This window comes from Lolium perenne, chromosome 3 (assembly GCF_019359855.2).
Source record: "Lolium perenne isolate Kyuss_39 chromosome 3, Kyuss_2.0, whole genome shotgun sequence".
Lineage (NCBI taxonomy): Eukaryota > Viridiplantae > Streptophyta > Magnoliopsida > Poales > Poaceae > Lolium > Lolium perenne.
Window position 1 is genome coordinate 86,335,192 of NC_067246.2, and position 22,717 is coordinate 86,357,908.

A 22,717-nucleotide genomic window follows, 5' to 3' on the forward strand; every position below is an offset into this window, starting at 1 on the left:
ACAATTTTATGTGTCCTTCCTGATTTCAATATGGAACAATCAAGAGATCTACCGCTTAGCATTGGCTTCACTTAGGGCCATAGCGACATAAACCGGCCAGTTGCATCCCCACGACCCTACCCAAATCTCCTCCATCTCCTTCTTTCATCTTTCGTCTTCCTTCAAATCTCCATCGTCTTTGTCGCCCCTTTCAACAAGAGCGGACGTTGGCGACCTCTTTTGGCTAGGCAGCGGCATGTTGGTCTTCGGTCTTTCTCCGGCCATCTGGCATCGCGTCCATCTTCTTACTGCAACATTGGCGTGCTCGCTGCCTTTTTCCATGTTCTGTTCCCTCTCTAGGTTGTCTCCGAGGAGTTCTTCTCTTCTGAGTGCTCCTCTTTTGATTTATTGTTTCATGTCGTTGATTTATGTTTGGATTGGGTATATGCGCTTTGATCGGTTCATTGGTGTGTGTGATCATTATTTCTGAGTTGTGACATATGCCTGTCTTTATGTGCGTCCTGGCGGTATCCTTCTCGAATTGATGTCCTCCTGTTGAGTTGATTTGTTGTTTTGGTTGTGGAGATTGTTTACTTAAGGGCATTGTTTCTTTTCCACGCAGATCGTCGGGTTTTGCTTCGCTCCCTATGAGTGGTCGTCGTCCTGATGTTCATCGTCGGATCCCTCCACCTCGCTGCGGCAGCGCCATTATCATGAATGTATCAACAGTTCGGCACTATTTTGCTTCTCGCTGATGGCAATCATGGCAATTGTCCGGCTGACACACACGGAAGGCGTGGTAGGCGGCCCTCTTGCTCGCGCTCTCTGTCGGTGCTTTCAAGTCCACCTTTGAAGATGTCAATGGCGAGTACCTCTCTCTCCGTGTTGGTAGGTCTCGGAGCGATGTGCGTGGAAGGCGGGAACTTGCGTCGCCAACCCGTTCCAGCTGATGTTTTACTCGCATCGTCCCGTGCTGCGATTTCCGCTCTCCTGCGTTTTTCCGCTTATTCGTTTGCTCTGCCTAATGCTTCCTTCGTGTGTTGTTCCGGATGGTTCTCTGTCTTCTGTCGTGTACGATACGAATGCTGTCAGGCGAGACCACGAGAGGTCCGTCTATGGCTCTATGCAAGCGTCTGGTTGGCTTCGTTCTTATCTTTGCCGAGTTTTCTCTTTTCATGACTTGCTTTTATGATGGAACCGTACTTTCATCTCAGCCTGCGTCCATCGGCGTTGGTATCTCTAAGGTCCATATACTCTGTTTCTTCGGTTCATTGTGGTTTCCTGTTGTTTCTTCTTAATTAATTCGCTTTTATTAGGGTATAACGGAGGTGGATTTGTCGATGTTAGGCTTTAGTCGTGTGTGAACAAATTTGGTCCTTCGGCGTCTTGCTTCTTCTATGGATGTTTGATCTGTTTTTCGATAGAGGGCACTTTATTACTCGAAGTATCAAGCATTTCACACAGCCTCTGCATAGCTAAGTTGCACACAACCATTTATGAATCTAGTATCCAAACAAAAGAGTAGAGAAATGATAAAAGAAAAAAAAAGCCAACTAGTCGACAATTCCATTGGATTCTATCCTACGATTATGCAGCCACCTATGTTGGGTAATAAACTCCTTGGCTTATTCTTCAACCGTGTAGACACCTCCATAAATAGGTCTCGGTTCTCGAAGCGTTGAAGCGGTGACCATGAATGAAGCATAGTTGTACACATGTAAATAACCTCCATAATAGAACTATTTTTGTCATAAAAAAACCTTATCGTTTCTACACAGCCAAAGCAACCATACAACTGCAATCCCTTCCACTCGGATAATTTCTGTGGATGCTTGATCTGTATGAACATGGTTCATGGATGCCTCTTGTGCATGCTCTATCTTATGTTGGGATTTGGGAACCGTTTTGTCCAACGAGATCTCATGATTGCCAGCGTGTTAGTTTGCCGATTCTTTCGTCAGTTGGTCCATCGGATGGTTTTGCTGCTTCTATCTCAAGACCTGTTGTTCTTAGACCGGATGCTCGCCCTGCTACTGCTTCGTCTGTTCTTTGACATGGTGTTTACTTATTTTCCAATTTCTGATGACCCCTTCTTTTTCTGCCTGTATGTAGTTGATGAGTCTTCCTTTGTTCCTGCTGATTCCGCATCTTCAAAGAAAACAAGATGACGACGAAGAAAGAAGAAAGCAAGCATGCCACCGCATCTCCCTTCGACGACGATGCTGAGTCTTTCGACGACGACGGTGAGCCTTCAATCCGTCGCTCCAGGTTTTGCCATCTACGATGAGAACTCCGACGCACCAACTAGCAGAAATACTCTTATCTTATTGTCCTACTTTTTTGCCTGCTTATTTAGCTAGGACAACTGGATATGTATCATTTAAACTCGACGAAATCAACCTTTTGTTGTATCTCGTTTAGATTAGACTACTTGTGAGCTAACTTAATCTGAATTGTATTGGCATTGGTCCGAGGACCCCGGAATTTCAGACAGAACTCGACATTCAGTCAAACAGGAACCAACGTGAAGGCAACAAACACACTGTGTGCTCATCTTCAAAGAAAGCATCAAAATGACGCACTTAACAAATCTCCCACCTAACAAAGGCAATGTCACAGTAATTTCGTTCCCCCATCATTCCTGCAGCAGGTATTACCTGACATAACCCCATGATTTAATAATCAAATCAAAATGTATTATAGGTGTTTGTGCATAATATAAATAAATTATATAGAAGATATTACCAATAACATTATAGCACTGCTACTACGCGGCGCTACCATCTCACGGGCGCGGCGTGCCGCCACGCCTTTGCCTCCTAGTACTCGATTTAGTTTTCATACTATTAGTTATCGCTGTTTTAGTAGCTCCTTACACTTATATTCGCGAGTCTTCCAATAACAGTACGTGGATATGTCCTTGGCGGATCAACGTACAATGTTTCTTGGATTCGAAAAATCCACGTGCTGACAAATTATGTTTGATCTAAAATTGTTCTTTTAGGCAGGCAGAAGTGAAGTAAGCAAAGTTTTGGAGGATTTGCGTGGGATGTTGATGGGTGGAACAGAGATGTGAGAGGGGCCAGTGCCGGTCCGTAGCGTTTGTACCTACGGATCTCCAATATATCTGATATACGTAGAGTTGATTGGGTGTCAAAACGTGCCTTGGCCCTCTCCCGCAAGGGAAAGAAAGAAAGAAAGAAAGAAAGGCAAACAAAACCCTAATCTCCTCTCCCCCGCCGCAAGGGCAAGATTTGCTTGCTGCTCGCCACCGGCCACCGGCCATCCCAGACCAGACCCATGCCACGCAAAAGAAGCAAGCTCTGCTCGCAGTCAGGATCGCCCCTGATGATGGCGTCTGGATCCGCTTCTTCCAGCTCTGATCCCCTTCTCCGGAGGAGGGGGCTTATTTCGTGCTTACACAGCCCAACTTGCCTGCCCCAAGGCGCCGGCGATGATGCGCCCACCGTCGAGCCTCCTCTTCCCGACAACGATTTGCCCCAAGCCATCTGCGACCTCATCGTCCCCTTCTACGAGGAGGCCTTCCATCGGCTGCCCTGCGAGACCATGCCGGACCTCGTCGGCCTCCTTACCACCGGCGGCTTGTGCCTCGGCCTCCTCGACCCTGTCTCCAACATCATCCTCAACACCCTCGCCCTCCTCCCCCAAGACGCCGCCGCAGCAGCAGCTTCCTCCTCTCCACCCGCCGGTAAGAGGTCCAAAAGACTAGTGGGCAAAACCTTGGCCAAATCCAATAGCGGTGTCTACGACTGGCAATCGCTTGCAGGCAGGTCCTACTACAGTCTCGTGGGCTTCCTCATGGCATACTTCGGATGGCTCACTGAGGAACAGGCCATCCGATACCTCTACCGGGCCAACGCCAATCTCCTCCTTGCCCTCAAGCTCATCCAACACGATCTGTATGCTGAAGTTGAAGAACCACTGGACCCTGACTCTGAAAGGGCGTGTGCTGCCCTCAAGTGGGCGGCCACCAGGGCAGGCCACCCTTCGCCCACCACTTTGGCTCAGGCCATGACAATCCGGCTCAAAGATGCCGACTTTGACCTCCTACAGAAGCAATTTTCAGCTGATGGTACTCCTCCTCCTATCATGGCTAAGGATGCTGAAGCAATCAGCCGTATTGTGAGGAGGCCGCTTTATGTTACCGGCATAAGCCATGATGCCATAGATAAACTGGCTTTCCATGTTGGTCATAACCTTGATGTTATGGGGGCTGAAACGGAAGCTATCCCTACTGCAGGGACCATCAGCACCACCTACAGCTTTCACAGCCGCCCCATCTGGTCGGTGCAGTCTGAACTGTCTCATGAGCTAGAAGATTGCCTGGATGAAGCAGTTCGCCAGTCAGTCTTGTTCAAGGCCCCGTGTGGCGACGACTGCGATTACCGGCAGTCTCTCAACATGTACCTCCATGGTATGATTCACAACTTCTACATCAAGGCTCTCAAGCTGCTGCCCACACCCTCTGGCTCCCTCATGCGTGGCTTCCTCATAGCTGGCCACTGCTATGGCTCCATGGACCCTGTCTCCAACATCATCGTCAACTCCATCTGGTTCTACATGCATGGCTCCTTTCTCCCACTTCCTGAACAAAGGAAGATGAAAAACTACATTGACATCTTCGACCCCATGGCGCTGCTTCCCTCACAAGTTTATTCCCTCAAGGGCCTTACAGAGCTGGCCAAATTTGCCGACCCCCAGTTCTTACTGCCGGCCAAATTTGCCGACCCCCAGATCTTACTGCCGGCGTGTGCTCTGGAGACACTCTGCATTGCAAGATGCAACATTGTTGAGATGTTATCATCAACATCGGCAGAGAGGCTTGAAACAAACCCCTTCCATGAAGCTGCCACGGTCGCTGAACACCCTCTGCCCCTTCAGCTGGGTGAACTGCACCGGCAGTTGCTGCTTATGCCTTATGAGCGAAACAAGCTTCTCTCCTGTATAACTAGGGCTCAAACTTGTAAGACTGTGTTGCCACTTGATGAGATGACACCTGTTCTGGAGGCCGTGTTGTATTCATGCAATCATCCAGTACCGGTACTAGGGCCAGCTCCTAGACTTTGTGCGAAGGCTTTGAAGATGGTGGCAAATAAGAGATCAGACTATGAGGAGAATAGGAAGTGGTTCCGTTCACAGATTGAACAGGTGCTGAAGGATTACACGTCGAAGCATTTCTGGGTAGGTATCAAAGTTGTTTTCAACCATTAGCTGCTACGTATATTCGCCTTACCTTCATTTGACCAACTCTTGCTTGTTGCAGGGACCAAAGTATAAACTTGATATTATCTTTTGTGTGGAGGAAAGCTCGGAAGCCCCCCCCAGATTTGGCAGGCACTACCAAGTCAACTTTACGGCTACTTCTGATTTGAAGCTTGAGAGGACACTATTCTTCGCCGAATTTTGGGCCTCAAGTGAGCCAAAGCCAAACTTCTGCTGCCCTCTACCCTACCCGTATGTGGGTAAGTCTGCTACTTTTCGGCCGCCGCATGGCTAATTAGTACCTGATAGCACTTGATTAGTACTTTGGGTCATGCGATCTGCTTCATACTTGCAGCTTGTACCACGTCTTCTCATGCTTGCATGCACTGCACCTAAATTTGGATTGGTTTATGAAGGTGTTTTCTATCTCTTATCTTACTGAACCATGGTTGGTTTTTGTTTGTGAATAGCCCGCTGCTACTATGGCGTGCATTCCTCAACGAAGATTGTGTATCCGGATCGCTCCGAGTACATCTACCACGATATCACGGAAAATGGAACCGACCGCGTGCATGCCCTGCTAGAGATGGACCTTGTCTACTTCAGTTCCAAGATAGACGTGCAGCTCGCGAAGCATCTGAATCATGCTGCATCCTCAGCACAGGTACCTCGGCATCCTTCGGGCTGGGCAAGGCCGAGGAAAGCGCGATGCTAAAAAACTAGCCCTGGCCTGGCCCGGCCATCGGGCGATTGTTTTTAGGCCCAGGCCCGGGAAGTTTGGGCTGGGCTGCCCATGTCAGGTATGTGCACCATGGCCGTTCAGACTATAAGTGAATCTTCTCTTGGCCGTGTAATAATATATGTCGCGGCTATAGCTAGTGTGTGATGTTATCAGCTGTAAGTGAGACCTTATATGCATTCATGCTGTGTGCTATGGTTTCCTAATGAATGCACATTCTGCGAGTATCAGGAAGTGGCGGACATTGCACTGTGATATTCTTGTACTCTGGCATGTTTTGTTTCCTTGAGCTAGCTGCTACTGGTATGCATGTGTCCCTGCCTTCTGTTTGCTGACCTTGTTAAATTTGTGTGTAAATCAAGCTAGGTTGCTTGCTGCTATGGTTGTGAAATGGGTATGATGAAGCAGGCTGTACCTTGATCTTTAACCAGATGCTCTTAATTTGGCTGCTCGATCTAGGAGATCTTATACAGTAGGAGGCTGTAGTTTCAGCCGAGTTGTCCTAGTAACATTGTGGACAAACTTAGAAACGATGGATCAGTACAGCTGCTAGTGATCATACTCCTGCTTTGTGCTGTTGCAGTTATAGCTTCTTACTCGTGGTTTGGTGGTAATAGAAGTGGTTTTCTTGGCTTTGGCTGCCATTAGTTGGAAAAGAGCTAAATTCCTGGCTTGGCTTGTCTGATATCCTAATTTTAGCATGTTGTGTGGGCAGATTCAGATGTGAATGTGATTCCACGAGTAGTTTATGATAGCTAGTAGGCCTAGCTCGGCTTGCCCTAGTTTCTCAGCCCTAGTGCCATGTCAAACCTCCAAATATCTAATCCGGTTTCGCCCGTTCCTCACCTCCCTCCACATACCAAATAAATGGTTTTGTGTTATCTTGTTAGGTTGGCTGCAGCAAACGAGTTGCTTGCTCTTGTTTCTGATGTAAAACATCAAGGCGAACATAGGTTGACCAGCATCAAAGTCATACCAGTTGCCTGCACATGTAAAGCACATTTACATCAACGCCACGTTCGCCGAAGGAAAAAAGCATGCAGAAATTGGGTCATACTCTTAATCTGTTTCACAACACTTGTATTTCAGATTATGCAAACATCTTAAGAAACCAATGAGAATGACAGAAGCCTGGTAAACAAGCACATATTAATCAATATAAGCAGCCCATATTGTAATTAATTCACGTGTAATAGTCCAATTCTTGGCCATGTTACATGCACACTGTGCGGAGCTGCAAAAGATCCGCCAAAATTCGCCCCATGTTGCGTCAACGGCCAACTTCTACATGATTTCTACTCTGGTCGGTGCAGCCCAGCAGTGTGTTTCTCACCACTATAAAATTCTAATAGTACCGTTCATATCACAAATGGTAGTACTACCTCAAGGCCTATATTTTTTTTAGAAGTCAAACTAAGTAAGTTTGACCGAAATTTTAGAAGAATCTACAACAAATATCATATTTTATAGATACCAAATGAATATATATTGGTGGGCCCTTCGTGTGTCGGTGTTTGTCTAGGTTTTGCTCGAGTATGGTTTTCGTCCGGTTTTCCGCTAATTTACTGGGCACCTTTCTTCTTAATTTTGAGATAGGCAATTTTTTTACCTGTTTAGAAAAAATAATATGAATATTTATTTCATTATTTATCTAGTGGTATTGATATTATATTTTATATGTTAACATTTTTTAGTAAAAAATAATTAAATTTACATAGTTTAACTTTCTAAAAATAATATAAACCTTAAACTTTGGGATGGAGCCATGGAGGTACTCCCTCCGTCCCATGGAAAATGTCATGGAAAGTGTCGAGAGTAAATTTACGAAAACCCCCTTATAATTACAATTCTTCTTGATCAGGTCCTTCATTCCCTTCCCGGCCGTCCGCGGCCCCCGCTGCCGCACGCCTCGGCCATCACTTGCCATCCGCAGATCCCTCCGCTCGAGGAGGATATCTGCTTCGTCCTTGTCTCCTTCGCTCGACCTGGAGCTACGCCGATGGGGCGCAAAGGAGGAGCTCCTTCTGTGGGGCGCGGTGGAGGAGCTCCGCCTCCTCCTCGCACTCCTCCGCTCGAGCAGGAGCTCTGCCTCGCTGAGAGCTTCACCCTCCTCGATCCACGCTCGTTGGGAGCCGTGGAGCTCGTGCTGCCCGGCCGCCGCTTCCCCTCACGAGCTCTACGCCGTCGCACCTCCTCCAGCATCACCGAGCCGTCGCGCCTCCTGCTGGTCCTCCAGGACTGCTTTCCCGTTTGTGGATTCCATGGACCTGCCAACGTGGGCACAAAATTCTGATGAACAAACCTCTACATCTCTAAACTTTTCATGAGATCGCTACAGCCAACTAAATAATAGATAAATTATTTTAACAGTGTACATTGGTGAATAATACGGTGTCTTCTCAGACTTTTCATGAGACTAGTACAAATGCCCGTGCGTTGCTACGGGTCCTCAAATTTTATTTCTCAATGCACAAATATAATTCACAACTCACTATAAAAATTCAAAACTATTGTCAAATACCATTGTTTGAGAGTTTGAGTATCTACTATTGTCAAATACCATGCCATGTACTCTTTACTTTCACAATGATAGAACATGAAAAACGATGCAAAACCTGGAAGGTGATCTACAATGCAAACTGGAAAATAACTCATAGTGAAGGTATAATACATGTTAGATGATAATATTGAGTTACCTTAATTAGTGGTATTAGAATTACAATCAGTTTATTTTCAGGCCAGAGCATCAACGAACACATCAATATCATCATGTCACTCTTTAAGAAAATGTTCATCTTTTCACCTTTCCAACAAGCCCCTCAACTTCACCTCTTTCACCATTGCGTTGTTGTAGTCACCTCACTAACTATGCCAACAATGTATTTCATAGTCATCTCATCCAACGTGTCACTCCAATGGACTCAAAGAGATTGAACAATCATTATGCTACTCAGAGTGCAACTCATAAGAATGCAATGTTAATATAATGCCCCGCTTTATTTACATTCAAAAATGGCGTGTAGCTATATTAGACATTTAAAAAATCGTACAAGAAAAATACAAATTTTATATTCGACTAAGATTATTGCTTGGTAGGTCCGGTAAGTCGACGGCTCATCTGGTTGTGGTGAAGATCCTGCAAAACCATGAGAAAAATAAACCTATATTCTCTCAACCCGCTCTACTTCCCAACAAGTAGTACCACACACAAGTTCAAATAATCATGAATCCTCTGTGCTCTTTCATGCAACAAACACAAGCAATCAAAATAGCATCATAGGATAATAGAGCTTCTACAACGAGAACATGTACAAGAATTGGCACTTGCTGCTGCTCTAGTACAGTACGTGATCCGCTGAGTGGGACTCACGTGAACGTCGGGTACGTTTTAATCTGATGCATACATCATGCAGGCATTGATCGACCGATCGACCGAATTAAGAATCGCATCACAGCCAAAAGAAATCATCCACCGCCCTTTGGCGTATTCTAGCGCATTCTAGCGCGTACTCAGGTGAGGGCAATTTCACGGCCGCCACCGCGTGTATGCATTCCCGTGAACGTCGGGTAAGTTTTCATCTGATGCAGACATCATGCAGACATTGATCGATCAATCGACCGAATTAAGAATCGCATGGTGCACACAGCCGGACAGCCCAAAGACATGTATGCACGCACGATGTGCACCTTTGCATCTCACACATGCGGCTGCAATACTACATGATCTATTTTTGGTTCAGTTGACGAATCTATCCTTGATGGTCGATGGCTTATGTTGTAGAGGAGCTAGACTTGTAGCTGCTTACGTGTGGATTGGAGCAAGGCAGCAAGCCCTGGCCGGCCGGCCGGCATTGGTATGATCTAGGCCAGCATGCTCCTTTTATATAAAAGAGTTTTGGCTCTTTTTTTAGATAAAAGTCCAAACCAGCAGGCTCTTTTCGTTGCCCTAATCGTATTTCTCTGCAGATGAATCTAATACGGTGTAATTAATACATAATATTTTTTTATTTTGTAGATGAATCTATTATGCACGGTCGATGGCTTGATGCAGGAGAGGAGGATGTGTTCCTTTTTTTCGTGTGAAAAGGGATGCCGTCGGCTGCCGTCTGATGGGCTGCCGAGCGGTGAAACTTCAGCAAACTGGTGTTGCAGCTGTTCACCTCCTCGACACCGTCAGAGTTGTGTGGTATGTTGATCCTGTATTACTGATTGGAGAATAAGAAAAAGTAGCACAGCATACTTCTCTTGGCAAGAAGGTAAGTGGATTTGGCTATTTAGGATAATCTACAATTCTACATGAAACCATGTCTGCTACCTGATTTTTGTTTACCAATTATATACGAGCATCACCCAACAACATCCTAGAATTGGTATAATTGCAGGAGTTAGTCATGAAATGCATTTTTACTAACCTGTTGCTGAAATGGCTGAGGAGTTTGCTGTCCCTGCCCAGACCCAGCACCAGAGCGCCTCATACCTGCGCGTGGACCCTGAGGCCTTGTTGGACAACTGGAACAAAGTAATTTGGCATATGGGCACCACCAGGCCTCATGCCTGGAACAAGCTGTTGCTGGAAACCGTATCCCGGCTACATGAGAGTACACATGGGATCAATATCCAGCGCTCATAGTTTTCATTCAAGTTCATCCAGGTAAATTAAGCACCGCTAGAAAGCATGTATATAACATAATGAACAGAATGACTACAATTTCGAGTGAAATGTCAAATGAACAAGACCAGCCAAAAAGGTGTTCAATGTGACCATCCCAGTCCAGAAGAGCTAATGCAATAATGTTGGCAGGTGAAGAGTACTACATTGCCAGATTTAATTTAACTCGAGACTCCAGAGTACCTTCCCAACCGAACACACATGGAATTAAGAATAAATTTGATACTGAACACTGATATTCTTTCACTCATATCGAAGTGATAAACCATTACTCCCGACTGAACATATGGCATTAAGAATAAATTTGGTACTGAACACTTCATATTGTTCTCCTCAAATAAAAGTGTTAAACCTATTGTTAAACCATTACTGCCAAAGAATATCTCTATTTACACACACACAACATTGCCAAAATCCTGTGACATGTATGATAAAATAGTACAATTCATATTGTACAACCTAGTGCTAACTTATTTTGTTTACCATGGAGATATATTGCTTCTCCTTCATTACACTTACATGGGGAGAACATGTAGGTAACATTAAGTTCAGAATTAAAATAAGAATAGAGCTTATAGCAGTACCTGAGGGGGCATCATAGCAGGTGGAGCTTGCCCATAAAAGACTTGCTGCCCAAGAGGAGCCATGGGAGGGTACATGGGAAGTTGAGGAGTCATGGAAGGTGTCACTGGTACAGGCGCATCTGAGAGAACTGAGCCTGAATGATATGAAATTTGTTACCATCAGCATATTAATGATGAATGGTCAAATATAGTTAAAGCAGCCTTGTCCAAATCTCAAGAAATTTCATCAAAAGCAGGAGCCATGATCAATTAAGTATTACATGAAACAATATTAAACCCATAATTTAAATTGATGTGTAAACTATGGAAGTGCCCATCCTCTATTCCTCCAAACATGAACAAAGAAGTTTTGTTGAGCACCACGATTAAAATACAAAAGCTTAAGTTCATAATAAGAATTATAATAAGATCAAGCCATGTAGGATAAAGTTCATCGTGCTAGAAAATATTGAATCATGTCAGATGGAATTGCAATATCTTTGCAACATTTCCATACCTGCATTTCTCCCGCTTTGCAGCATGTTGTAGCCTGTAGGAGGTATATGTTTGAATGTGAGAAATGACTCCATTTTTGGATTTGATCCGTTAAGTATACTGCCTGCCAAACATCTCCCATCCGAGCCCACCTAGAGAAAATACCAATGATTAGACAACCTCTAAACAACGAATAATCATGAGAAAATTTATGCAAGTGCAAGACTACATGCAATGCTCCTATTAACTCTACCTCCGGCACCGAGCGCCGTCATCTGACTCTTATATTCTTTTGAGATGTGTACTCTCCCCAATGTGAATAACGTCCATGTGATCCCTTGCACACATGATATTACTGAACAACAAAAGCAGACCAAGAATTAGAGGTTCTGCAAGAAAGCTTTCCATATTGCAATGAACATGGGAAGAACATGAAAGAAAAATTTGTATTTTTTTGACCACGCCTGCTATGCAAGAATAATCTCTGATTAGACCACCAGCAGCTACCATATCATCACTGTACACCCTATTCTAAACCAAATATATATCATGCCAAATTCATACAGGGAAATCGATGTACTCCTCCGATCCATATTACTTGATATTAATATAGATGTATGTAGACACATTTTAGTTGTAGATACATTCATTTTAGCATCAAGTAATATGGATCGGAGGGAGTACTAAAACTACATTGTGCATATACATAGGGCATGGAGATACAGAGGAGAATAAGCATGTATGAGCATCCAAGATTACCTTGCACCTTAAAGGAGAATAAGAATGTATGAGAGCATCCAAAATTATCCTTTGGAGCTTCCATCTACTCAACACAAAATAGCATATCGCGTTGATCCAAAATCCCTGTTGAGTTCCTATCAGGCTCACCTGCAACCAAGGGGGCAGAGGGCCGCAGAGCAGGATAGATCAAGGACAGAGCAGGATAGAGCAAGGACAGAGCAGGATAGAGCAGGGGGCAGAGGGACGACAAAGCGGGTGTTGGGAGAAGTTAATGTAGAAGGCGAATGCTACACCCTTGTTGATTCCGTCAGCTGCGTAATCTCAGGGCTCCTCGTTAGCTGGAAACATCACTGCATCCAATGGAGATTATTTGCTAGAAAGTTAAGTATTGGACAACAAAAAAAATTCAATTTTTGTACGAACATGTTAGCATTTCATTTCATGGATGTCAGACAATAGCAACCGTTGACAACAAAGAGAGCAATTTTTCAGATACAAAACAAGATCATTAGCCTCCCCTGCAGAAGGTTGTGAAAGTGATAGACAACTGTGGTCCCAAGTGACCTACTGAAATTTGCCATCACACAGCCCATGGAATTAACTCCCTAAGAAACTTTCCATAGTTCACAACTGAAAATAGATTCATACTAGATTATAATGTGCGCCTTGGCGCACGCTCCCGTGAAATTCGAGCCACTACACAGATTTTCAAACATTTTCTGATCCTTTCCTTGTTAATTTCTTAAAGCACTGCATCACAAAACAGTATTTCCAACACTTGATAGATCATTTCTTCATAAGAGATAAGTAAAGGAAAGCACAAAAGAGACTACAACCACACTGTGTAAACGACTTGTAAAACACAATATTAATCATTTATACAAATCGATGATAAGCAGTCAATAAATAAAAACGCCAAAGAATGTACGAAAATGTAGTGACACTTCAAAAAGTCATACATAAGATTACATATACACGAGTCTTCGGGGTAGATATTCTTTAACTATGATATTTATAAACCACCGGAAAGTCAAATAGGTACGATAGGAAAACCAAGGTACATCAGTATGACTACCTACATGTATAAATATATACTATTATGAAGACAAAGAACTTTCAGGTACGATAGGAAAACCAAGGTACATCAGCATGACTACCTACATGTATAGATAGTCTTCGGAGAACCAACCATCACTGACATAGATGATCTCGTCATTCGCGAGAGAGCTCTTCATGTTATGTGGCGGCAAAAGACTCAGGTAACCACTGATCACCTCATGTAAATTATTTTGATCACACATGCATTCACTAACAGACATGTCTCTTCTTCCCTTTCTCCACATGTAGCCACCAGTGCTGCTTCACACGGCCCTGCACCACCTCTCCTTCACTCATTACCATAGAGTATGGTTGTTAAGACGAGCAGTTGAGCACCTGGAAAAACATGCACGAAATAGAAAATCAAAATTTAAATAGAAAACTGAAAGGAAGAACTATTTAAGAACGTTACATCCAAATCATTGATACATACTCTCGCATTCAACACCAAAAAATGGAACACATATAGTGGATGAAAAACTGGGATAAATTTCTCTCCCGTTACTCTAGTATTCATTCTTAACATAGCATGAGAAATTCAGAATTTTCATGGATTCTATCTGTCACACTTCATTTTGTTCACGGATGCAAACAAGCAAATGTTCTGGCTGGAAGGAATCTCGGACGGTCCAAGCAACCAAGATCTATTCGGCCACACAAAGCATGAGGGGAGGGGTGAATGAGTTATGCTGCCTACCTAGTTGAGAAATTGCCTCCCGTACCCCTAGCTGAAACCCAGTCCGATCAGCCGCACTAATTTGCCGCACAATGCATGAGGGGAAGGGCAAGAAATCTATTTGAAATTGCCACTGTCTGGAAAATGATTGTTTTAATCAGTAACCATAACATGAAAAATATCACAAAAGCAAAGAAGAAATCTGAAAACTGATTAAGTCAAATAACACCTCTCCAGCAGCAAGTGTGTGGTGAGTGGGCAACATCTCTCCTTGGCTCCGTGATCTCGTCCATCTCTTTAGCAACTCTGTACAAAAATCACAAGAATAATCTTAAATCTATTTTTTTAGAACCGCTAGAGGCTGAACAATCTAGCACAAATATATTATCTGATGGAAGAACAAGGTATGTATATCCAAAAACTATTATCTGATGTGCGAGTCTGAAACAATCTAGCATAAATATATTTTTTCATGAATCACTCATCTATTTAGTGCTAAACTGTAGCTAAATTTCAGAAAAAAAGAAGCTATATTGAGTAGAATGAATATTTGTACATGGATTAATATTTCCATGCAACCCGCTTAGGAGGCTGTAGTTTCAGCCGAGTTGTCCTAGTAACATTGTGGACAAACTTAGAAACGATGGATCAGAACCGAACTTTACAGCAGCCCCTCCCCGAACCCCTCTCTCTCCACCGCTCCTCTTCTGACTGTTGACCAAGGAAGGCCGGGCCGAACCCGATCCTTCTCCAGCGGCTCTGCCGGCCGGAGATGGAGAGGGGGACGCGCCGGAGTAGATGCTAGGTGTAGATCTAGGGTTCTCGGCGAGTTGCCGTTGTATTGGAGTAGTCTGCCAGCTCTTTCGGGCAAGATCTGGTGCGGGCGGCGGTGGTGGCGGCGCGGCATCGAGCTTCGGCGGTCGGAGATGGCGGCGCTCCACTCCCTCCCACAAATCTCCATCAATAAGCCCCTGGTTTGTTCCTTTCCTCTGCTTTGCACAGCCTTTTCTTCTGTTCTTCTCCCGCCGGCCGACCGAGGTGGTGAGGGGTGGGGAAGAACTGGATCAGGCAGTTGCGATTCAGAGGGGAACAAGGGCCTCTACCCCCTGGTGTTTTGGTGCAGCACCGGTGGGCGGCTGAAGAGTGGACGAGTCAAGCCCCGACGGTGGCGGTGGATCTCGTCTGTTCTTCTTGCCGAGGCCCGCAGAAATAAGCGCCTCTGCCTGCACCGCTGCGCCCTTGACATCCTCTACATCAACCTGGCCGGCCGTGGCGGCGAGGAGGAAGATGAAGATGGCGGCGATGGTGCTGGCGCTGCAAGGTGGTGGTTTGTGTACTGGGAAGCGATGTTTTTGAGCAGATCCAAGGTCACTCTGTGGCCTATCCAAGTGCCGGCGACGGATTCCGGCGTTTCAACCTCCGTTGTGAGGTTCTTCCTGAGGGTTGCAGCCGCATACTACGGCTGCGTAGAGGCAAGTGGTTTCGTCCCCGCCTCCTCGCATGACGGTGGCGTAGCAACTCTCTGGCTCGACGGAGGCGAAAGAGAAGGACCTGTTTGCTTTTCTATATCTTTCAGTGAGGTCTTTTCTGTAACTGCTAGGGACCTATATGTAGTTTTAGATCTTATGGGGTCCTTTGTACCTTCTTGTACCGCCACCGTTTGTTTTTAACGAGAAGCTTCCTGCCCCTTCAAAAAAAAAAAAAACGATGGATCAGTACAGCTGTTAGTGATCATACTCCTGCTAGTTTCTCCTTGTCGTGCTTTGTGCTGTTGCAGTTATAGCTTCTTACTCGTGGTTTGGTGGTAATAGAAGGGCATTGCTACGGAGTGCCCTAGCACCGGTTAGTCTTATGGAGTGCTCCACCTAAAAATAGAAATAAAGTAGTCCGACATTCCCCACGTTCCAAAAATAGAAAGTCTAATCCCACGCATTTCTTCTTTCCGTCTGGAATGTCCGCTGCACCTGAAACACGGAATGTGCAAAATCGACTCATTTCGTGGTACGTTCGAAGTTCATCAGGAGAGCAAAAATGCAAGGTCGATCCTCTAAAATAAATACATCATCTAATTCTTCAGAAAAGTTATAGTTCCGGATCAGTGGATGTAGAAAAAAGAAAGAAAATACATCTAACATTGGGAATTCTCTAACACTGCCATCATTCGGGATGTAAAAAACCTGGGATGAACCTACTATTCTTACATCCAAAATAGGGGTGAATCAGATCTTGGATGCAGAAAAGGAAGAAAAAATACATCTACCACTGTCGTCATTTGGGATGTAAAAAAATCGAGAAGTAAATCCAGATTAAAAAAAAATACAACCAGATCAATGGGGAGCATACTTTTATTACATCCTTGGATTTTTTTAGATGTAGAACTAAGGAGCCTTGGAGGAGCAGAAATTGACGGGAAGAGAAGTGGTGGCAGGGACTAGCAACGCGCTGGATCATGGGAGAGAGGGTCCAGCGGCTCGCTGTTCCCAATGGCGCCAGGTGAGAATGGGGTCACCGGCGCGCCCGACGGCGAGGAGAAGGCCCTTCCCTTCCCGACGGGCGAAGGCGCTGGCGGAGGTGGCGACCGGCGGCGGCGCGCTCGCGGAGGTTGCGACCGGCGGCGGCGCTGGCGGAGGTGGCGACCGGCGGCGCGCTAGCGGAGGTGGTCGCTGGCGGCGGCGCGCTCGCGGAGGTGGAGACCGGCGGCGGCGCGCTGGCGGAGGTGCTGGCCGGCGGCAACGCGCTTGCGGAGGTGGCAACCGACGGCAGCGCGCTAGGACTATCTCTACGAAAGAGTAGAAGAGATAAGATCGCTCTGGATTGTGGTGGGCCACAGCGCGGTATCTTCCACCAACAGCCCCACGTGGATCGGAATGCGAGAAATGGGGGCACCGGGTAAGACACCAGCGTGTCCTGGCACGTAATAGATTTCCCCCTAGATTTTAGGGTAATAGAAGTGGTTTTCTTGGCTTTGGCTGCCATTACCTGAAAAGGAGATAAATTCCTGGCTTGGCTTGTCTGATATTCTAATTTTAGCATGTTGTGTGGGCAGATTCAGATGTGAATGTGATTCCAGGAGGAGTTTATAATAGTAGTAGGCCTAGCTCGGCTTGCCCTAGTTCCATGACAAACCTCCAAATATCTAATCCGGTTCCGCCCATTCCTCACCTCCCTCCACATACCAAATGATTGGTTTCGTGTTATCTTGTTAGGTTGGGAGCAACAAACGAGTTGCTTGCTCTTGCCTCTGATGTAAACCATCAAGGCGAACATAGGTTGACCACCATCAAAGTCATACCAGTTGCCTGCACATGTAAACGTAAAGCACATGGCCAGTTTTACGGTACCTTCTACTGGTCTGTGTAAGGGATAAGTATAATTCCATCTAACGGCTCACGTAGGTTCTGGCCCAGAAGTTGTAGTTCATTGAGAAAGATATTGACGAACAGTTAACCGGACTGGTTCACGAGACACCGCCCGCCGCCGACGCTCCACCCTGCACGCGCACCGCCGCCGCCGCTCCACTGCCACCTCCACCCCGTACGCGCATCCATCGACGTCGCCGCTGCCGAACCCCCTGCCAACTCGCCAGTCCACCCTACACTCCGACGGAGGCGACGGAAGATGGAACACCGGAGGTGGACGTCGCCGCCGACCCCAACCCGCAGGCCTCCTCTGGAAAATCCACCCTGCACGCGGACGCCACACGGTACGCCGGAGTTGGACGCCGATGGCCGTTGAAGAAACAGTTAGCATGCACGGTTTTGTACCTCATCTTAAAGTTGTACTGTTGCATAGCTGATAGCTACAGGTTGTGTTAGAACAAAAGCAGCAATAATGACACACTTGTGAGCGACTAAATTTCAACTTCCAGAGTTAATATGAGAAGTTATTTGTAGTTCTCACATAGACTAAACAATCCTCTTGACTGAATCACCAACAAAATATTGAAGCTCGTATTCTCTTACCACCTCTGATAACTTAATGGTAGGTCACAATAGATCATAAAATGCCAGTGAGTGGCAGTCCCTAACAAAAACAAAACAGACTACATTTATGGGGATGAAATTACTCACCTCAACCTGTATGTTTTATTTCTCCTCATTCAGATCTTGAAACTGAAGAGATTTTCTATCATTATTGGTTGCTAAAAAGGTTGCGAAGAAGCAAATATCAGAGCATGATTCTTTCTAGTACAGCAGCATGTATGAAAACACTCATAACCCAAATATATTGTGCTGATGGCTACAGTCAACGGGTACTTCTCTTTCTCTTTCACTTCATGTTTTCATGCGGAGGAGGATAGTATATGTTTGCACATTTTGTCATAAACAGAAACGACCTTCACAATTTATGATGTTAATTCTAGATTGCTGGGGAATTGGATTTTCAATATTGAACTTCTTTCTCGGCACTGATTTTCTTACAAATGCTGCACTGAAATGGATAACTGGAACCTCTCCTCCCACGCTCCCGCGACCCAGCCGCCGCCCGCTCCGCCGGCCGCGTTGACCACCAACCCCACCACCGCACAGCCCCAACAATCCCTCCCACGCTCTGGCGGGCTCCCCCCACCACCTGCGCGTCTTCCGCGTGGTTTCCAACCGCTGGTTTTCACCACCGTCGCAGATCCAACAGCTGCAGATCTAGATCTCCTTGGCCCTACGCCGCCGGCGATTCGTGCGGCGGAGGTGGAGGATGGAGAGTTCGTGCCGGAGACTCCCCCTGAGCTGCTCCATCGGGCCGACGTGCCGGGCCAGGCGGGCCCCGCAACTGCATGCTTCATTCAAGCAGGTGGGTGGCCGGCGCTCAGGGCCGCCATTAACTCCGCACCTGCTCCTGCAGGAGATGGCTCCTCTTCATTGCGTGCAGGGCTCGAGGGTCGCCGCAGCGCACACCATCGTCTAGGCGATGGAGGGGTGTCAAATCCGCCGCGCCGCCCGGCTTTGCATTCAAGGGGAGGGGCATTCCTGGCTGGCCAGCGACCTCCTCCACCTGCTTGGCTCCTTGGCAGGTGCTTCCACTGCCTTTACAAAGGGCGCCTCGGCCACAGAGCAAGCGACTGCAGAGAACCAGTCAAGTGCCGGTGCTGCTTCCGCTCTGGTCACCGCGCCCTCGGCTGCCGCCACCCCTGGGAACCCACACCTTCTCTGACCACCGCCTCTCCCGCACCAGCTCGACGCGCCCCCAACTCCCAGCTCGCACACGCTGCTGTGGGCGGGCAAACCTCTGCTCCGCGTGCTGCTGCGGGCGGTCAAGGCCAAGCTCGCCAGGAAAAGGCCACCGACCAGGCCTCTGCTTCGATCCAGGCTACTGCAGCGACCATGCCGCGCGTCGACGACATCGCAAGGCCGGCCGATGACTTCGTGGTCATCCACGCGTCGCCGGAGATGAACGCGGAGGCGGCGCTGCTGCTCTCCACTGCGGCCTACGCGCGGTTCGACCGCGAGCCGGCTCGCGACGCCAAGGCCATCCTCAAGCGTGCCATCTGCTCCACCTTCGCCGCGCTGGACGAGGCCGTCACCATCACCGAGCACTTCCCCGAGCCGTACCTCGTCCGCTTCATCTTCCCGCAACACCGTGCTGCTGCTGTCGCCCGCCACTCCTTCCCCTTAGAAGGCCACACCATCCAGATCAGGCCTTGGAGGTTGGAGGACAATGCTGACCAAGTGGAGCTCCGGCAGCACGTCCGGCTCTGCGTCGAGAATGTGCCGATGTACCTGTGGAACGACGCCGTCGCGGTTCAGCAAGCCATAGGGAGGGCCTGCTCCCTCGACTATGTGGAGGACGCGTGCAAGACCAAGACCTGCACCAAAGCCCTCTGCCTCTGGGCTTGGGTTGGTCACCCAGGCCTGGTGCCGCGGGTGCGCTGGGTCACACTGCCGGGGCCGACCAGCGGCAGGCCGGAGCGAGGACGCCGGGGGTTGCAGCGGCGCTGCATAGTCCACCTTGACATCATTGAGGACCTGACCACGGAGGAGACGCCCATGCCAGGGAAGTTTTCTTGGCGATGGGGAGTTGTTGATGGTGAGCGCCTTATGCGCGACAGGAGCGAGCGCCTCCTGGAAGGGAATGGCTCCAATGGGCGAGGCCGCCGCGACGACGACGACACTCAAGGTAGGCGCGGGCGGGATGGCCCTCGTGGTTGGGGACAGGCGCTGAGGCACAGCCTCTCGCGCGGCGCCAGCTCCAGGGCGCGGGACGCTGACCAGGATGGTCAGCGCCACCGCGATCGGTCGCACCATCGCGACGAGGGGAGGCGCAGGGGCGCTGTTGGTGCCTTGCAAGCTGCTGGCGCTGCTTCAGGTGAGCTCGCGCGTGCCAGCCCCATCAAGCCTGCCGTCGGGCCCCTCGAGCATGGCCTGGACGCCGCGCCCAGCCTCGCCCTTGCGCTGGTCACCACGCCCTCCCTCCCATCGGAGGACAGGCGCAGCCCTGCGCCTGCTTCGCCTGAGCTTGGGATGCCCAGGGACTGTGGCTACGGTGCCACTTCCGGGGACGCGCTTGACGCCGTCCTTGGTACTGGGCCACGCAGGAACGGCAGAGCTTGGCGGCGCTCGGCCTTGCCACGCGCGGCACGACGCAGGTCCAGGGCGGCCCGTACTCCACCGACCATGCCGAACCCTCCCGCTTCTCCAACCTCGGTCATCCCCTCTTCCCCAACACCTGACAGATGCGGGCAGACGCTGCTGCTGCCATCTGCTCAGCCGGGCCAGCAGGCCATCCTCCTCTCGTCGCGGGTGCCGACCACGGACGCCGCCATCTCAGCTCTGGCCTTGTTGGCGCCTGACTCGCTGATGGACCGCAAAGACACTGTGCACGAGACCATCGCCAACTCCTCTTGCCATATTGCATGCTTGCAAGAAATGAAGTTACATTCCATCTCGGCTTTCGACGCCACTTACATTGGTGGCTACCGGCTAAAGAGTTTCGCCTACAAACCGGCGGATGGTACTCGAGGGGGAATCCTTCTCCTTTGGGATGATTCCATGACGGAGATCACAAATGTCACCATCTCCGAGTTCTCTTTGTCCGCGGATGTTTCTTTGATCAATGCCGCGCAAAACGGTTCCTTCAAGCTCACCACCGTCTATGGGCCAACGGACCGTGCGCTTAAGGACCAATTCTTCGCCGAGCTAGTCGCCCTTAAGCCTATCTCCGGGGTCCGTTGGCTTGTCCTTGGGGATTTCAACCAAATTAGAAGAGCTCGCGACAAGAATAAAGGGAATGTCGACAGGAGCCGTTTGGTGCGTTTTCGAGATGCGCTCCAAACTTGTGAGCTAACTGAGGTCCATCTACAAAACCGACGCTTCACTTGGTCAAATTAAAGAGCGAGCCCCACTCTATGTAAGCTTGATGCTTTCTACTGTAATGCGGAATGGGACCTTCGCTTCGGGACCCATGTCCTCTATGCGCTTTCCTCCTCGCTCTCGTACCACTGTCCACTCCTTCTTGCGGATGCTAGTGCACCGAAAAGGACAAAGTCTTTTAGATTCTAGAACTTTTGGCTCAAGCTTCCGGGCTTCGATGACGTGGTTAAAGAAGCTTGGACGAGAACAACTTCTCACACCGAACCGTGTCAAATTCTTTATCACAAGTTGAAGGAAACCGGGAAATGTCTTCACAAGTGGGGGAAGGGCATATATTCCAACACTAAGGTCATGTTGCATGCGGCTCTCCTAGTTATCCTCCAACTTGATGTGGCCCAAGATCATCGACAACTCTTTCCGGAAGAGGTTGATCTCCGCGCCAAGTTGAAGAGGAAGGTCATCGCGCTTGCCGTCGTGGAAAGGGCTTTAAAAAAGCAATGTGCTCGTGTGGCAAACATCAAAGAGGGAGACGCCAACACCAAGTTTTTTCATTTACGGGTCAATGCTAGGAGAAGGAAAAATCACATACACCGGCTCAAGAAAAACAATGGGTGGGTGACGGAGCACGACAACAAGGAAAAAATCGTCTATGATCATTTCAAGGCCATCGCGGGTAGAGGAGAACCTAGTACCCATGACTTCAATTGGGAAGAGCTTAATTTCGCTTCTCCGGACCTTCACTCTCTTGGGGAAAATTTCACCGAGGATGAGGTCAAGGAGGCTATCAAACATATGCCCGGTGACAAGGCCCCGGGGCCGGATGGCTTTAACGCCAACTTCTTCAAGAGATGTTGGAGCACAATTCGAGTGGATGTGATGAACGTCATCCATCTTTTTGGGAACCTACATGCCGAAAATTTTCATTGGCTAAACTCCGCAAACATAGCACTTCTCCCGAAGAAAGAGGGGGCCGAAGAGATTGCCGACTATCGACCTATTAGCTTGATCCATGCCATTGCCAAGATCATCTCGAAGATGATGGCAAACCGTTTGGGGCCTTTGATGGATGAGCTTGTTTCCAATGCTCAAAGTGCCTTTATCAAGAAAAGAAGCATACATGACAACTTTCTCTGTGTCAAGAACCTTGCCACAAGACTACACAAGAACAAGACCCCGGCCCTTCTCTTCAAGCTTGACATTCGGAAAGCTTTTGACTCCATCCGATGGGGG

At 48.0% G+C, this 22,717-nt stretch overlaps 1 protein-coding gene and 3 long non-coding RNA genes across 4 annotated transcripts; 1 reads left to right on the top strand and 3 right to left on the bottom strand.

Annotated features, from left to right (window-relative positions):
* Positions 1 to 3,197: 3,197 nt before the first annotated feature.
* LOC127341726 (uncharacterized) lies at positions 3,198 to 6,302 on the top strand. Its single transcript, XM_051367656.2, has 3 exons — positions 3,198 to 5,181; positions 5,264 to 5,462; positions 5,673 to 6,302. Exons 1-3 carry the CDS (start codon positions 3,280 to 3,282, stop codon positions 5,915 to 5,917), a joined length of 2,346 nt encoding a protein of 781 aa, XP_051223616.1. The 5' UTR covers positions 3,198 to 3,279; the 3' UTR covers positions 5,918 to 6,302.
* Positions 6,303 to 8,908: 2,606 nt separating this feature from the next.
* Positions 8,909 to 11,361, bottom strand: LOC127341725 (uncharacterized). Its single transcript, XR_011754042.1, has 3 exons — positions 11,195 to 11,361; positions 10,354 to 10,529; positions 8,909 to 9,077 (listed from the first exon to the last, which is right to left on the bottom strand). It is a non-coding gene; the product is annotated as an uncharacterized lncRNA (long non-coding RNA).
* A 2,028-nt stretch (positions 11,362 to 13,389) lies between these two features.
* Positions 13,390 to 15,551, bottom strand: LOC127341724 (uncharacterized). The gene is made up of 3 exons (XR_007875783.2): positions 14,413 to 15,551; positions 14,205 to 14,320; positions 13,390 to 13,843 (listed from the first exon to the last, which is right to left on the bottom strand). It is a non-coding gene; the product is annotated as an uncharacterized lncRNA (long non-coding RNA).
* A 63-nt stretch (positions 15,552 to 15,614) lies between these two features.
* Positions 15,615 to 17,019, bottom strand: LOC139838445 (uncharacterized). The gene is made up of 3 exons (XR_011755064.1): positions 16,527 to 17,019; positions 15,975 to 16,147; positions 15,615 to 15,870 (listed from the first exon to the last, which is right to left on the bottom strand). It is a non-coding gene; the product is annotated as an uncharacterized lncRNA (long non-coding RNA).
* Positions 17,020 to 22,717: the final 5,698 nt, after the last annotated feature.

Coding starts and splice junctions, on each gene's coding strand:
- LOC127341726 (XM_051367656.2), top strand. CDS start 3,280: ATGCCACGCAAAAGAAGCAAGCTCTGCTCGCAGTCAGGATCGCCCCTG. Junction 5,182..5,263: donor ACACGTCGAAGCATTTCTGG/GTAGGTATCAAA, acceptor TGCTTGTTGCAG/GGACCAAAGTATAAACTTGA. Junction 5,463..5,672: donor TCTACCCTACCCGTATGTGG/GTAAGTCTGCTA, acceptor GTTTGTGAATAG/CCCGCTGCTACTATGGCGTG.